Here is an 18,705-nt window from a genome sequence, read left to right as displayed (position 1 = left end):
GTTATCATCGTTGTAATATTTGACTAGAAATGGTAGTGAAATGTGCCTTCACCGTGGCTGATCGTTTGATTGACAGGCATTAACTCCACCTACATATCTCGATTATCAAGTAAAGTTTTCAATGGCATGCGAAAACGCTCTACAGCGGCCTCGCTAAGTACACTCTATCATTTAGCCTCGATCTAACTGACGTATTCTCATCAGGATGCGCCATATTTGAATTAATTGATAAGTGAAATCCTATTTAAATCCGAGCTGTAGCCGAACCATCCGTGGGTCTACGGAGTTGATTTTGGGCTTGTTGTTTAAATAAATATCTAATTTATAATTTCTATAACATCTAAAGCCGAAATTAAGACTTGCAATAATCAGATTTTGCTCTTGCATAATGTATGTTTAAGTAAAAGGACAAAGATGTTAATTGATACCCATTGCAATTAATTGTCCAAGATATTTCAACCTGATTGCAGTACTGTCCATAATTTCTAACCAATCATGAGCAACTCTGGTAATAACATAGTTTGCCAGGCAATGAAACAAACTCAGTTCCATAGTCTGCTGAGCAGTCAATAATGGTTGTTGCACTGTGATTCTTTTCTAGAGCACTTACAAATTCTAAAAAGAGCATCAAGGGCAACAATCCACTATGTAATTACCAGACACATCTCAAATTCCACACTAACATAAATACATATAGATTTCAAGTCAGTTGGATGATAACTTCAAAACATTCAATTAATTTTCAAAGAGATCAAGAGCAATAACTCTGATGGTAATTATTGGAAATCAACAGGCTTCACTAACATAAATAATTCGTACAAATTTCAAGTCAATCAGATGATAACTTTGATTCTTGAGCATCCACAAGGAATTGCAGAAGAGAGATCGAAAGAATGGATATAGAAAGTCGAAGGCAATATTCAAGGATATTTAAATGATAGGGTATCTATGAACATTGAACTCCAGTATTTTAAAAGTCTAGACAAACATGATATGAAAGAAACCCTGACCCAATACAAGAAAAAAGTAAGCCTCTCAGGAAACAAAAGAGCAAGATATTGGATAGATATCCCGAGAAATTAATCAATGACTTTGACAAGAGCTCTACTTCACTTGAGCTAACCAGAGGCATCCCAATGGACACCACTCATCCGATTTCTGCCCAGAGATTATTAACATTATCAAATTCTTATTCAGTCTCTTACTCTCTTATTTGTATCTGTCAAATACTGTAAAACATGATATTTATGTGCCACGAGTTACAAAAGTTACCCATATTTTTCCATGAAATAATTTAGCAAGTCAACTAAAATTAAATTGTATATTCTTACTTCAATTTTCAGTCATTATGGGGGATAAAATTGTAACTGTTGTCTTTAATTGGGGATAAAATTGTAACTGTTGTGGCCTGTTACATCAAAAGAAAGGAAGTTGTTTTCGTGTATAATTAAACACTGGATCTAGGATTATGTAGGTCTGCGTGGGTTTCAACCTTTTTTGAACCATTCTGCATTTCCAGTCTTGATACTTTGACTTCTATTTATTAGTTAGAGTGTTACATGGTTAGGTATGCAGTATTGAAGAACATGCTGGATGGCGAATGACCACAATTTTGCAAATGCCCTATAACTTTTCTACTTATTGCTCATTCCAAAAATGGAAGTGATCAAATTCCCTCCTGGGGAGGAATTCTCCCCAGGTTGAAAACTATGGTTCTAGTGCATGAACTTGTGGCATAATTTACATGTTGATGGCCAGGGTAGAAAACAACCTACATGTACATCTACATCCTAACAAAAACAGATGAAAATAGACAGTAAAATCAATGGCTAAGCTTTCCAAGTGGTATTACATGTCACATTCACAGACATAAGTTTTTAACCACACAATCAATGAGATCAGACGGTAAAATTAGTCTGGATATATGAACAACAATTGGAACACCTACAAAAAATATTACCAAAATCTCATCAGGAATTTTTTATAGTTTCGATATTTAAAACTCTTAATATGTGAAGAATTACAATATTTCACATTTTTTTATTTGGAGAAATCTCACAACTTTACACAACTGGTTTTAACCAGCTGCCTTTGAATGATTTTAGATTGTGGACAGAGGTCAACAAACACTCTAATTGACCCGGCTTCATAAAGAATTAGACCAATACACACATTCATCCTTAAAGTCGGATTGCTATTGATTTCGGATATACTATAGTCTTGTGAAGGCACCATTTACCTAGTAAATAATACAGAAAAAAATCTAGCACGCTTCCTCCTCAACTAATAAATCAATGACAACCCCATGAAATTGTGACAAATGATTTCTTTTGTTCTTTCTGGTATCTTTTTTAAGATGGTCATCAGGACTAATGTGGACAAGGTTATACGTATATTACTTCTGACCAGCTACCAGAAATCTATAGTTATCTGCTTGGAAACACAGATGAGGCAACTGGGAGATTGGATAGATTATTCTGTCAATATTATGTCACAGTGTACTAGTGGCAAGATCAACTTTATAAATTGTGTTGTGCCAAACTCAGATTTGTATGACCTGATGGTAATATATTTGATGAAACTGACAGGGAACATGATGAAGAGCAGTTGATGATGAAAATAGGCCATAACCATTCTCATCACCTACATCATCAGAATATATTGTTACCAGTAGATCATTTTAAGAAATTCCTGATTACCATTTTAAGAAATTCCTGATTATGATTTTAAAACACATGTTTGCCAGACAAGATAAGCCCACATATTGCATGAGATGGATAGAGAACAAGCTAAAAACAAAAGCGATTTTTTGTACAATGAGGAGCCATAATGCAAAAAGTTATGGTCTGAAATGCGCAAATATTGAAAGGGACTGAGATCTTTGGGATATAAAGATATATTTTAAGTTTCATCAAAATCAGATAAAAATTGTGACCTCTAGAGGGTCCACAACCTTCGTACAAAGAGCGTCCATTTTGTCGGGCAGTTTTGTTTCAATTTTCCTGAAATTCGAATCCAACTGACATTATGGTGTAACGAGCTAAAAATGCGATTTTTCATACAATCAGGGGCAATAATTCAGGAAGTTATGATCCAATATGCGCTAATATCAAAAGGAACCAAGATCTTTGTGTTTTAACAAAGCATATCAAGTTTCATCAAACTCGGATGAAAATTGTGACCTCTTAGAGTGTCCACAAGCTAAAAACATGGTTATTCGTACAATCAGGGGCCATAATCCATCGAAAGGAACTGAGATCTTTGGGAGATAATCCATAAAGTTTCGATCTGATACATGCCAATATCGAAAGGAACTGAGATCTTTTGGAGATAAACCTATATTTCAAGATTTGTCTAAATCACATAAAAACTGTGACCTGTACAGTGTCCAAAAACAAATTGGGGACGAATGGACAGACGGTCGGACGGACCGACCGATGGACAGGTAGGGGCGCGGCATAATATTCAATTTTATTAACATTGATCTTTGAGCTCCAAATAGTAGGTGCAAAACCATGGTTGAATTCTCCCCACAAAGCCCAAATCGATTTTCGATGTCACCACCACATTGCTGTTCATTTATTCAGGTGCAAAGTCATCCTCGAGACATGGAATTATCAATTTAACGAGTGACGAAACACATGCGAGGCTGGAAGGGAAACATGAAATTTAGATCGGTTGTAAAGAATACCTAGACATGCATTTCTATATTTTATTTGTGAATTTTGTCAAAACTATTCAAAAACATTGACAGTTATTCATGATAACACAACTTTTTGGATTTACTACTTCTTGGTTTATTACATGCAATGTTTCAATACTCTTACAGGTATCTTTATAAAGCTAAAGATACCTGTAAGAGTATTGAAACGTTGACTGATTAATCATTGCAAGGATTAATTTTATCTGCTAAATCAATTAAATCACAATTAATCATGGGGTTTATATACTTGGTCCAGTGTAAACTATAGTTCCTCCTTGCCCGTATTACATCGCTTTGGTCAAAATTTGTCAATTTGTTTTATAAAATATCTAAATTTTGGATATGATATGTAGAATGTATATCTATACTATAACATATCTTTCTTTGTCAATCACTTTATCCAATACTTGGGGCGTTATTGATAATTGATAAAAAAAAAAAAAAAACCTGTTGTCGTTTCTTGTCTATGATTAGTAGGATCCCACAGAACACATCCAATATAACTACGGCATATGTCATAAATTACAACCCACATTCTTCTCATTACCATATTATGTCAGATTAGAAAAGAGCAATCAAATATCGGTACACACATAGAATAGAATAGGTTCTACTAACATCAGAGCCAGATTGAGGTTACATAGGGCCCCTGACTTTATTTTGAACAGGAGCCCTTCCATCAAAATAATTACTTACGTAAGAAAATCACAAATAGGTAAATCTTAGGCTATGAAAAATAATATGGAAAATACAATATTAATGGCCTAAATATCGACTAGGAACAACTGAGGCCTAAGTAGTATCATCTACAATTGAACGAGGGTAGTGGCCATCAGCAAACCACACGGAACATTTTGACAGGCACCAGCAAAGTAGTCTACTAGCAGACTGTAATTTCAGCTATTTTTTGTGAAATAAAGTTATTATCATTTAACTTCAAAATCTACAATCAAAGAAGGATTTATTTGCCATAAATGTAATAGTATTAAGAAGAATTTAGGAACAACCTTACAAGTGCATGTTAATTGTAAGGCAAACTTTTGCAAACTGTAGCATCAAATAAGATCTTCATACAAGGTCTAGCTTCTATCCCTCCTCATCTATGTTGATATGAAATTTATTTCATACACAAATAATGTCTTTAAAGGGTTCTCTGAATATTGGCCTGCCCCCCACCCCCCGACTTCAGTCTTCTTGGTTATGTCTTGCAGCATTTTAACAATCCCCTCGCGGTTAGAAATCGAAAATACAACCCTGTTTACATTACAAATTTTAAGCGTGCCATGTTTAAGTACTGAGTACCATGCCAATTTGGCCCACTGAAGTGAGGTGGTCTCGGCACGGTGCCAGGCAAAGCACAGGTAACTTTTCATAGTGTAAACGCTATCCGGTTTGAGAATGGTTTCAAGTACAGATTACTGCGCATGCGCCAAATGAAACTTGACCTTTCATCAGTTCTGTCAAAATGGCTGCCCAAACTAAATCAACTGCCTTAATTGCTTTCATCCGTCTAATTTGCACAGGGACTGACATCAACTTTTCTGTGACAAGTTCCACATTTGGCAATCCTGGCACTGTTCGGAGACCAGTTATTTTAGAGTAATGTAAACAGGTCAATTTCTTGAAATTTATCACGGCCTGGTACCGTGCCGAGAACGTCACGCTTATTGCAGCCAAGTGTAAATGGGGCTTATGAGTAGACTGTGAGACATTAATCCCAATTCATTTCATTTTCCAATGAGTGATCTCTTTATGTATCATCTAGGCACACTATAGTAATTTATAGTTATAATATATTGGAGGTAGTTTTATTGATATTATTACCTGGTTGAGTGATTTTTACATCAAATATTTTTTCCACTTGTCGATTATAGGCCGTTATCTGAAATACAGTGCTAGGTGTATCTTCTATACAGGATATGTTGATAGGAACCACATCATCAGATACACGCTGCCATCTCATATATTCACCATCCCCATGTACCTTAAACACATCAGCCCACAATCTGTAATACATTGAAAACATGTTCCCAATTACACATACACAAACTATACATTTTACTTGGGTTCCATTATTTACTTCAAAGATATACGTTTATGATTATCACAATAAATCATACTATCATATGTCGTGGGAAGTTCTTCATCTCAGACTTCCATTAAACAGATACTGGAAATATATTGTAACTTGTTTAATCTCTTGATTCAGATTAATATTTCTATTTCAGAATTATTACTCAAAATAGCTTTTAATATTTTTATGATAAAAACTTAATCTAATATCTGTTTATTAAATATGACCGTTAAATAAAAATTTAGATAAACATGAACAGTATCAATTAAAGTGGCATAATACGCCCACATTTTGCAACAGATGGAAAGAGAACAAGCCAAAAAAAAGCAATTTTGGGTACAATCAGGGACCATAATTCAGAAAGTTGTAGACTGAAATGCACAAATATTGAAATGGACTGAGATATTTGGTATATAAAGATATATTTTAAGTTTAATCAAATTCGGATAAAAAATGTGACTTCTAGAGGGTCCACAACCTTTGTATTACATACTTTTACACTATTTGCGTACAAGGAGCAGCCATTTTGTCAGGCAGTTAGGGTGTAACAGAGACACCTGTAAACGTATTTTCAAAATTGGATAAAAATCGTGACCTCTAGATTTCGCACAAGCTAAAAACATGATTTTTCGTACAATCAGGGGCCATAATCCATGAAGTTACGGTCCGATATGTGCAAATATCGTAAGGAACTAAGAATTTTGAATTATAATCATACATTTCAAGTTTCATCAAAATCGGATAAAAACTGTTACTTCTACTTCTAGAGTGTCCACAATCTTGGTATTACATACTTTTACACTATTTGCGTACAAGGATCGGCCATTTTGTCTGGCAGTTTGGGTCAGATTTTTACGAAATTCGAACTCAACTTTCATTGATGTGTAATGGTGATATATTGAAACGTTTTTTAAAATTGAATACAAATTGTGACTTCTAGTTCTAGCATGTTCACAAGCTAAAAATGAGATTTTTCGAACAATCAGGGGCCATAATCCAGCAAGTTACGTTCGGATATGCGCGAATATAGAAAGGAACCAAGATCTTTGTGATATAAACATAAGTTTAAAGTTTCATCAAAATTGGATCAAACTTGTGGCCTCTAGAGGGTCCACAACCTTGATACACCATATATTTACACTATTTGCTTACAAGGAGCCTCCATTTTGTCTGGCTGTTTTGGTCCGATTTTCACAAAATTAGAATAATTCAGATAAAAATTGTGACATCATCAAAATCAGATGAAAACTGTGACCTTTAGAGTGTCCACAAGCTAAAAACATGCCAATATCGAAAGGAACTGAGATCGATTGGAGATAAACCTATATTTCAAATTTTGTCAAAATCTGATAAGAATTGTGACCTCTAGAGTGTCCACAAACAAATTGTTGGGACGATAACAATATACGTCCACATGAAAATGTGGGCGTATAAAAAACTGGATTATAGGACTTTTGACATTTCAATTGTCATTCAAACAGTTTTATTTCTTTTTTATGTCACCCAGTTAAGAATGTTAATATATCTCATTGTCGGTTTGAATATAGAAGACTCTATGTGTGTTAGAGATGTAAGGTATTGTAGAGGTTGTGATATATTAAACATTCTATGTGCATTAGAGGTGTAAGTTAATCTACAAAGCTTGTTCAACCTTGCAGGTTTTCTCCAGGTTCTCCGGTTTCCTACCACAGCTAATTGTTGAACCATGTGTATGTTAGAGATGTAAAATACACCATTATTGAGTCTAATTTATTAAATAGTCTATGTGTATAAGAGGTGCATAAGTGGTGTATGATACTTTACAAAGGTGTAATATATTAGAGTATATGTGTATTAGAGATATAAGATGTACCATTAGAGAGTCTAATATATGTTAAAGAGTATATGTGTATTAGAGATATAAGATGCACCATTAGAGAGTCTTATATATGTTAAAGAGTCTATGTGTGTTAGAGATGTAAGATACACCATTATAGAGTCTAATATATTAAATAGTCGATGTGTATAAGAGGTGTAAGGTACTTTACAAAGGTGTAATATATTAAAGAGTCTATGTGTATTAGAGATGTAAGGTACACCCATAGTCAGTCTAATATATTATTAATAGTTCATGTGTATTACAGATGTAAGGTACTCTATTAAACAGTCTACTCACATCAGAAGTGAAATTTAGACCTTTTGCTTATTCAAATTTGATCAGGTACTCTATAAGGTACTCTATAAAGGTATAATGTATAAAGAGTCTATGTATATTAGTCCATGTGTATTAGAGATGTAAGGTACTCTACAAGTAATATACTAAACAGTCTATGTGTAAGGTACTCTATAAAGGTGTAATGTATAAAGAGTCTATGTGTATTAGAGGTGTAAGGCGCTCTTATAAAGGTGAAATATATTAAACAGTCTATGTGTAAGGTACTCTATAAAGGTGTAATGTATAAAGAGTCTATGTGTATTAGAGGAGTAGGGCGCTCTATAAAGGTGAAATATATTAAACAGTCTATGTGTTTAAGAGATGTAAGTTTCACCATTAGAGAGCCTAAAATATCAACAGTAGATAATCTCTCAGTTGGATTCAGTCACATTTTTAAAAAAAAGGCCTGTCAAAAGATTTTACATGTAATAAAATTTTCAGTTCATCATACCTTTGAAAACAGAACATTTTTGAACTGATATTCCTTTTAGAGATTCAATTTTCATAATATTGTAAATTGCAAGGGATTGAAAATCCATCAAATTACAATCAGCAACTTAATCAGAAAAGATATGCTGTGTACTGCACATCCCAATGGATTTACCTTATGGACTGGAATGTAAATATTTGGTCAATGGAGCACATAAATGGTCATATTAATGTTGTATGTTCGTTTGTTCGTTCGTTTCTGGTGTTTTACGTCCACTTCCACCTAAGGCGATATCGTAGACAATGTCGTATGTACTTGAAGCCTGTATTTATTATAAACACTTTAGCCAATTTTGAAATACACAAGCTGATGTGGATTGATGGCACACCGCTTCAATTAACATGCTGGCAGTACTAATCATTACCTAAGTTATAAAAAAAAATTCTATAACAACAAACCTTTCTCGTCTAGTATAATTAAACTGGGACTGAATTATAATATTTCATTTGCTAATGCCGCATTATCTTTAATTCTGTGACCAAGAATTGTGTTAAGTCCTACAAAGGTAGAAACTGCTCCTTTTTTCATAAATTTACCAAGTATGAAGTATTACAGAAAGAGTGCGTTGCTTTTGTAAATTATTCATATCCTGATTTGTCAAGTAAAGGTTACAACAGTGATTTGCAATAAACATTTGTTATGGTCTACAGCATAACTTTACTGGATTTTTCGGAACACTTAAAACAGAAAACAAATTCACGGGTTCCATTCATGCAATTCAATCATTACCGTCCATTATCGACATTTCATCAGTTACTGTTTAAAACTTAGTTAGCAGTTAGTCAACAGATAACACAAACACACATTCCTTTTTCATTATGAAAATCTTTCACAGAAAATAATCCAAAAGCGACAGACATCTGTGGCTTTCTTGTCGTCTACTCACATCAGAGGTGAAATTTAGACCTTTTGCTTATTCAAATTTGATCAAAATTATTTGATAAACACCATTACCTGGTCTGAATATAGGACGTTTCGGCCAGTGGACATTTTTTTTATATCTTTACTTTTCAACAGTTTTATTTATTTGTTTTCTCTTCAATAGATTTATTTGTTTTCTCTTCAATAGATTTATTTGTTTTCTCTTCAATAGATTTATTTGTTTTCTCTTCAATAGATTTATTTCAACAGTTTTTATAACAACATTCAAGCACTAAAGATGAAGTTAGATAACTTGTATTTTTGCACAATCTCTTAATTTTCTTAAGCAAAGAGTCTTATAAATCCAGTGCCGGACTGGTGGGTCGAAGGCCCACCTGTTAGGTCATTGACCAAGGCCCACACAAGTACGCGCCGAAGGCGCGCGAGTGTCAGGGGGGGGGGGGCGTTCATTCTCCCATCAGGAAAATTTTGAAAATTGACAACCACAAACCCATTTTCCAAGCATTTCAGACCAAAGCAGAAGGCAAATGTTTGATTTCCGGATACAATTAGATAACAGAATGACCTAAGAGCACTATCATTAGGAAAGAAGGAAGGAGAGGACAGGACACAGGCTGTGTCCTGTCCTCTTCTTCCTTCCTTCTTTTCTTTCCTCCCCCTCTCCTTTCTTTCTTTTCTTTCTCTTTTTTCTTTTTAGGCTTAGGCCCACTTTTTTTTAATGAGCTTAGGCCCACCTGTCACGGACAGGTGGACAGGTGGGCCCAGTCCGGCACTGTATAAATCACAAGCAAGTCTATAACTATCAAATGTCTAAATGTCTGGTTGACAACAAATGTTGTAACTTACACCTCTTAAGAATTCTGACAAGGTCTTGTTACCAGATGTTCTGTCTTCACAAAGATTACAGAGACACTTCTGAAGGTCTATGTAAACTTTCTTGGTGGATGGACACCTCTTTCATTTTGGAGCAAGACAGTTGTAACACGTTCACATTCCAATTCAATGGTCTCAATAAGTTTCCATACACTAGGATGCTGCTTATCGAGTAGAATTTGTTGTTCAAGCCTTCTGAAATGTTGATAGTGCGCGGCTGATCATCTAATGTAACTTTGTGCATATTCCATTTTTCAGGTGGGAATAAAGGTGGCGTGCGGTGGATTCTGATTGGTACATTTTCTTGATCTTCTTGTTGCTGTTGTTGGCGGCCAGAAACATAGGTTCGATCAAAGTAGTCAACAAGTGATTTTGTGACTTCTGGCATTGTCTGCCTAATATACTATATTCCTTCTTGAACTTGATGCAACTGCAAGTGCATCAAGTTGTCCATAAAAAAAGTCTGAACTTGTTGTCATCTTTGTACATGTTTGCAAGTCCTAGTGACTGGATGTGTTGATTGAGTAAGGTGATAAAAACAGTACTGAATCTGTACTTGTGGTCCATACACTTTATGAAGAGCAAGATCTACAGAGCGTTCAAAGAAGGGCTTCCACTTCAAAATTTTCATATTTCATGTTTTTTACTCATAGTAGGGTATTGTGAATTCACGTGTCTATACCACTTTGTCAGCATGGGGTACACAAAAAATTATATATTGGACTTCAAAATGAAATGGCTTCTATACGTGTGCATTATTCTGTAATGGCCGAACAATTGGATAGCTACATAGTGGAGGTCGATCGTAGCCAGATTTGAAAATTGGGTCTTGAAAAAAAGTCTCCCTTTACGGCGTGCAAAATGACCGATGGGTCAGATCTAGTTACAGTCATTTTTCATACCCCTAGGTCTTGACCGACATATACAGCAGATGTGGAACCCATGGTTTAAAGTCTTTTATGACAGTTGACGGATCACAACCATGCTCCTCTAACAAACAAAACATTAATTCATAAGTTGTCTGGGTCTTTCTTTGTAAAAGTACATACAATAATGGAACAAAAACTCCTGATACATGACCTTGGATGACATACAACTGCATAAAAATACTGGGTGCCATTGTGTAGTTACCGTCCATGCACCAAACCAGGACTAAAAATTCACGCGAATCTCCGAATCTAATTCGCACAAAGATTCTCGCAAGAGCTTACGCTGCGCATCTACAAGGATTCACGTACATTTTTTGTAAAATAAAAAAATAGTAGAGCACCGAAAGGAATCTGTATTATAAGGGTGCAACTCCATTTACATTTGTATTTATGCATTGAATTTCAGTTACAATAAAATTTATTTGTTTCCTAATTATTTACTTTAATCCCTCTTAAATAATAATTAAACGAACTGCTTTAGCAGGCCAACCTTGAAACAAAATAATTGTTCCATTTTTGGTTCCATTTTATCCTTTCCAGCAATTTGATTCCCTAGTTTCGCATCAAGGGGTTAAATTGGGTCATTCCAATTCTATTCTGTCACTGTCAGACACTTTTTTTTCACTTTCGTTTGTGGGGACATAAACTATATTCCTTTATTATAATACTTTGTGCAGTTATCAATAGAATTTTTCCAACATTGACATGGCTTCTGAAAGCAAAATTAAAACTGTATCTAAAGAAACTGTTATGAAATGGAGTAAGGAACTAAATGAAAACTACGAGTTTACTTTTGATTCTAAAAATAAACACGTAATTCACGCTGTGTGCAAGATGTACCAAAAGCACTATAAAAGAATAGAGGCCTCATACAAAGGTACATTGGTGCAAGGTGTGAAGAGTTACGGTCAAAACGGCACAAGTCACATAAAGAAGCCAAATTTATAAAGACTGATGTCATCTGCAGGCCATATAAAATGCCAAGAAATGGAAACCAGAGAGCCGTCATGTCATGTACACGCACAAAAATTCACAAGTAAAAAGTTTTCTAAATTGTTTTTATAAAATTGACCGAAATGTCAAAGGCATAAATGTCCACTGGCCGAAATGTCCATCCACCCCTGGTCTATTGAACACATAAATTCAAAGTTAATACAGAGTTAATCAAATATGGCATAGCAAAGGCATAAATGTCCACTGGCCGAAATGTCCATCCACCCCTGGTCTATTGAACACATAAATTCAAAGTTACTACAGAGTTAATCAAATATGGCATAGCAATTCAATTCGCAAAGTTTGTTTTAAAAACCTTGTGTCCTTTCTGCAATGTTAAAACCTTATTTTAATTCAGTCGTGTGACGAAGATAATAGAACACATGTGCAACTGATCAACAAACTAAATTTGATTACATAATCTTAATCTCCTGACCACTAAAGGGGCTAATTAATTGGGTGGTCGGATGGTTCGCGCGTACGCATTGTATCATAAGGTCTGTCATTGAGCCAACCAATGTGGTTTTGGTTCCCCGGTTGTATGTGACAAGGAGTAGGGTCCCTGTCCAACCTCGTGAGTTTTCTCCGGGTCCTCCGGTTTCCTCCCACTGCTAAAGACCCCTATACGCAAGCGAATTATTGAAATATAACTGAACTATATGTTAGTCCCAAAATGACCTATTTTGTGTTGAATGGACATTAAACTCTCTCTCTCTCTCTCTCTCTCTCTCTCTCTCTCTCTCTCTCATGAATTGGTGAGATTAACAGAAGTATTCTTATGAAAGTTATAATCAACAAAACATAGATTACTAACCTATGAAAGTTAATGGAATATTCGAATTTTGATTTGTTCTAAATTATAACACTGCTAGAGGAAATGTTAATATGCTGTTACGAAAAGAGTGTATTGCTTGAGATAAATACGAATAGAACATATGATGGGGTTAATGTTATAGCAATCATTTGTCTTGACAAATCTTGTCCGAATTCAAACAAGCGGTTGCCATACAAGATACACCCACATTTTGTAAGGGATGAACAGAGAACAAGTTAAAAAAGCAATTTTTTGTACAATCAGGGGCCATAAACCAGAAAGTTACAGTCTGAAATGCTTGAATATCGACAGGAACCAAGATCTGTGGGTTATAAACATATATTTCGAGTTTCATCAAAACTGGATAAAAACTGTGACATCAAGGGTGTCCACAAGCTAAAAACGTAATTTTTCGTACAATCAGTGGCCATAATCCATGAAGTTCAATTCTGATACATGCCAATATAGAAAAGAACCGAGATCCCTGGGATATAAACCTACATTTCAAAATTTGTCAAAGCTGATTAAAATTGTGACCTGTAGAGTGTCCATAAACAAATCTGAACGAACGGACAATCAGACAGGGACGACGATAATATGCCCATGAAAATGTGGGGGTATAAAAACCACCGGTACTATTAGTTACAGGATAACTATAAATATTCTTCTTTCATTTTCGAAATGACCAATAACATTTATAATATGGACTAAATCTATATGTTTATTACTTGAAACTCATTTATTTCGTAAAAGCTGATGTAATTAATTTTTTAAATTGGCTTCATTGGTGTTCATATATTAGCAGCATCAATAACAATTTCATATCCATCCTGGTTTTTTTAATCGGAAGCCTATCATTGTAGGTGTATTGTTGGCTTGAATCACTCTTTTAAGCTTTGCTAATTTGTCTCACTCACTTCATATATCAAATCATTAATCCGTAGTTAATATTTTTTTATTTTTGTATTAGGGCATTAAGGAATCAATCGGGCGTAAATGAGAACACATCCTGGCTGTGTATATGGTAATTAACGAATTAACATTACTAATATGCATTCAGTCACTGTGACGTCACTGGCGTTTGAGGGGATTAAGAGTGTTTTCGATTTTTGTCAAAGTCGGTTTTAACGGAGGTTGATATTTGCGCCTTTTGAGTGAAGATGGCTGAATTAATTCTAATCTCTGGTTGGTGTGAACTTAAGGTAAAGTGTATATAGTAACCAATGGCTATAAGTACATACAATTTTGTTTGGCTACTTGATGTGCTCTTAATTAACATTGTCATTATAACACATTTTCATAAAACATGCCACTTACCGTAGTAGATGAGAATCTTTGCGAACATTCCAAGGGTAGCTGGTGTCGTTTCTATATCCTCTTTTTAATAATGGGGCACACAGCTTATTTCCCATTCTTCATCTTTTCCCATTTAGTGCGCTTACCATTTTACCCACGTCTGTAAATATACAAAAATAGAAATATTATGTAATACTATATGTAGGATTAAAATAATGATTTCTTTATAAAAGCAACCCACACCTGTTGTGTTCTAATGTCATATTCTATATTCCCTTGATCATTCTGTATTTCTATAGCTATAGGGTTGAACAATCCTGATGAAATATCTCCACTAATATATAATAATTAGACGAGTAGGAAATCTCTCAAATGACTGACCAATTATGAAGCCCTAATGTAATGAAAGAGTCAAGTAATTCATGAATTTTATAAGTACTGGTGTGTATCACCTTGTATTTGTGAGTAGTGTGAGAGGATTGACAGCTAGGCTTGATGGAATATTTAACACCATCCATACACAAAATCAATACTCTAACATCTAGTATATAATGTAACTAATTACTGTTCAAACAGCCAACACTACCCAAAACTTCCACAACAAACATCAGACAGTCAGTACCATGGACATGTGACAATAAAAATGCGGAGTATAAAGATTATAAGATTATTCCACACACTAAACGTGAGCCACTAGTTTAATATCCGTATTTCTGGGTCAGATTTCTGGCGACAGTAATCTAAATGTGGTAAAGCCATCCTGACATGTATGGAAATGCCGTCTGCATATTGATTATTTTATTAAATGTGAATAAAAGGTATCCACAATGTGTAACAGGAGGCGTGATTTGATGTGGGAAAGCAATCTTTGGATCTGTGTGTAGATTTGACTATACTAACAAGTAATGTTAATAGAAAGTTATTGGTTTGCTGTGATTAGAATCAATATACAAAGGGGCATACTGAGATGGGTAATACTGTTGACATACATCTTATCTCTCTCAATGTTGATTCTAATTCTAAACCAAATCCAGAAGCCAGTATAAACATACATTCATTTCACTTGAGGAAACCCCCATCCTCAGTAAAACTAGACTTTCTAACAAAACACTGAAAAGCACTATAATGTTTGTTATTTATGTGCTTTCTCTTTTTTACTTTCAACAAAGGAATCAAATTTATCAATCAGGAAGAAATGTGAGGAAATAAGGATAATATTTATATCAGGGATATCAGGTATACATCAAACATCCATCAAACTAGCTGTGGTGGATTAGTATGAAAGGCGCTGGCATGCTATAAGCTGGAGGCCTGAGTCCTATACCAGTGTTGACTGAGAAAGTTCCTCAGAATTTTCCTGAGTGGTTTCCCAGTGTCAAGGATAAGGTTGGAGGACCTGGTAAGGGACAGCGTCTAGTCATTTGGATGGCAAGAAAAACCAAGGTCCTGTGTGCATATAAAATTATCCTTGACAGTTTGAATTCAATTGCTGTCCGGGCAAAATTTCCCTTATAGTACACTGTATGGTGTATGCCTGTCTTCATTAGCCTGGTAGGTGTAGAAGAGTAGGACATTAAATCAATCAAACTAGTAACTAATCTCAATGTCTCTCATGTGAGTTACAAATACCAGTAAATATACTGCACATTTAGAAATACATTAGATACATTAGTTAAGAGTTTAATAAAGAGTTGGCCATTCTTGCTATAATAATTCAAAAATAGATAAACAAACCAACAGTGAGGCTGATGTCCCTCCTGAAATACCAAAATAAATAGATGACACATATTAATTAATTGCACATTTATTTTCTTTTCAAAAGTATTGAGCAATCAAACTGATTATCAACTATACACTAAGTTTCATCACTCCGGTTGTACGTGACAAGGAGTAGGGTCGCCTGTCCAACCTCGTGGGTTTTCTCTGGGTCCTCCGGTTTCCTCCCAAGTCCCACTGCTAAAGACCCCTAAAATAAAATTGAACCATGTTAGTCCCAAAATGACCTAGTTTGTGTCGAGTGGACGTTAAACTCCATCTCTCTCTCTCCCCCTATCAGACAGAATCAAAGTTATCTTGTCCCAAAGCATCGACCAATGAAATGGCTTAGCTTTAGCTCGAAATTTTAATCATTGAACTCAGTCAAGACATTCACCTAATGAACATCTACATCAAGTTTTAAACATTCTACCTCAATTAAAAGCAGAACAGTTATGTTCCAAAGTCTTGATCCTTAGCCTAAGCATGAAATTCTCATCATCAAGCTTAGTCAAGGTAATGATATAATGAATCTATACTCAAGAGTTTAGTCGCTCCCACTTAATTATAACCAAAGTTATCATGCCCCAAAGCCTCTACCAATCAGATTGCTTATCTCTGCTTACCGTAAGCAGACAATATTCATCTTCGAACTCCATCAAGGCATTTACCTAATGAATGCCTACACGAAGTTTGAACAATCGTTCTACCTCAATAGAAGGAGAGTTATTGTGTTCAAACTTAGAAGGGGAGTTATTGTGTTCCAAAGTCTCAACCAATCAAATTGCTTATCGCTCTGCTTACCCTGAGCAGAAAATGCTCATTATCGAACTTAGTCAAGGTATTGATGTAATGCAACTATACACCAAGTTTCATCACTCTCACATAATTGGAACTAAAGTTATCATGTCCCAAAGCATCAACCAATCAAATTGCTCATCTCTACTTACCATAAGCAGAAAATGTTCATCTTCGCACTCTATCAATGCATTGACCTCATAAACACCTACACCAAGTTTGAACATTCTAGCTCAATTAGAAGGAGAGTTATTGTGTTCCAAAGTCTCGGCCAATCAAATTGCTTATCGCTCTGCTTACCCTGAGCAGAACATGCTCTATATCGAACTTAGTCAAGGTATTGATGTAATGAAACTATACACTAAGTTTCATCACTCTCCCTTACTTGGAAATAAAGTTATCATGTCCCAAAGCATCAACCAATCAAATTGCTTATCTCTACTTACCCTAAGCAGAAAATGTTCATCTTCGAAATCCACCAAGGCATTGACCTAATAAACACCTACATGTACACCAAGTTTGAACATTCTAGGTCAATTAGAAGGAGAGTTATTGTGTCCCAAAAAGTGTGACAGACAGACAGATGGACGGACAGACAGACGGACAGACAGACAGAAGGACAAATCCATTCGAAAGGCGGGGGACAATAAAGACTTGCAATAGGCAGATTTAGCTCTTGCATAATGTATGTTTAAGCATGGTGTTACAAAATATATTGCACATAAAGTTGATCTGAAATGTATTTAATTGTGAATTGTAAGTCCCTGTGAATATATTGCCTGCATGTCAAAAATCTGTGAAAAGCAGTGCAACAAGCATCTGGAAATGAAATTGATTTAACTGTAAATTTCATGTACAACTACAAGCACCCGCAATAGGGTGCTCCAGACAAAGCAAAATTTATATCTCCCAAAATCATGCCATCAACAAGAATAGAATACTAGTAGTATGTTCCCTATAATTTTTGTTGACTTGCTGAGATCTCCATCTTTTGAATTAGGTTGGGCACTGAATTGTTATGTATGATTGCAGTATATTTTTGGGTATTTTAAATATATATGACTTATTAAATACAACATAACCTTTTATTTAGTGATGACAAATGGGGGGAACTAAGGTAAGGCTTGTATATTTATGAGTATGGTTGCATAATTATCGATATATTGGGAGATATTTTGTTTTTAGTGTGGGGTTTGCGTCGTGGGGTGCCTAACATATATTGCTTATATGTGGAAAATCCATCATTGGTTAAGCACAGTATTGCGAAAGATCTAACCAATGTATAATATTATGATTTCCAATGTTTTAACCCTAAACCTAACCAGTTAGGTCCTATTTGCACCAGTTAGCACCTATCTAGCCTCTGTGACCTTAAACTCTGCCAGCAACCATAATGTTGGTATACCAATCTAACATAGAGTACAATATCTTACAAATGATAGGAACTGGAGCCTAAATTATGCAGTGAGTTTTGTGTTGGTCAATGCTATTAGCCATTAGTAGTTCTTCCAATACAAGTATATAAACACTCATTTAAAATTACATACAAAAATCAAGCAATCAATCCAATATCTTGTTTATATAACACAAAACCCATTCCAAACGACATGTGTTCAAAAGCTCAGAATTGATAGATGTCTTTTAAGCGTCAATGGTAATTTATTGAAATAACATAATTTGTATTGATTTGTATCCAGTCGTAATTCAATAATGACAAGTAAAGGATCTCCACACCAAATGTTGATGTATAGTCACATTACAGATCATACTTCAATGCCTAACGAAATAAACAGACACACACAGATTAGATCCCAACAAAATGTATCCCTACAGTTATTTCTTGGCAGATATACATCACATTCTTAATACAGTTAGATCATTCTGACATTGTTTACTATGATCTG

General features: G+C 35.0%; 2 protein-coding genes across 6 annotated transcripts in view; one reads left to right on the top strand and one right to left on the bottom strand.

Moving 5' to 3' along the window:
• Positions 1 to 18,705, top strand: part of LOC126811586 (inhibitor of Bruton tyrosine kinase) — a 128,415-nt gene that overhangs the window by 29,258 nt on the left and 80,452 nt on the right. The window lies entirely within an intron of this gene.
• The window catches only part of LOC126811585 (protein still life, isoform SIF type 1), a 117,523-nt gene that overhangs the window by 54,603 nt on the left and 44,215 nt on the right, over positions 1 to 18,705 (bottom strand). For all 5 annotated transcript variants that reach the window (XM_050537280.2, XM_050537275.2, XM_050537274.2 and 2 more), the window contains exons 3-4: positions 14,270 to 14,408; positions 5,528 to 5,709 (exon numbers count right to left, since the gene is read on the bottom strand). In XM_050537280.2, the coding sequence (XP_050393237.1) occupies positions 5,528 to 5,709; positions 14,270 to 14,364 (277 nt within the window). In that variant the 5' untranslated portion in view covers positions 14,365 to 14,408. The remainder of the gene's footprint in view (positions 1 to 5,527; positions 5,710 to 14,269; positions 14,409 to 18,705) is intronic.

Source organism: Patella vulgata, chromosome 2, assembly GCF_932274485.2.
Source record: "Patella vulgata chromosome 2, xgPatVulg1.2, whole genome shotgun sequence".
Taxonomy (NCBI): domain Eukaryota; kingdom Metazoa; phylum Mollusca; class Gastropoda; family Patellidae; genus Patella; species Patella vulgata.
The sequence above is the reverse complement of the archived record's forward strand: the minus strand, read 5'-3'. Positions and strand labels throughout refer to the sequence as shown.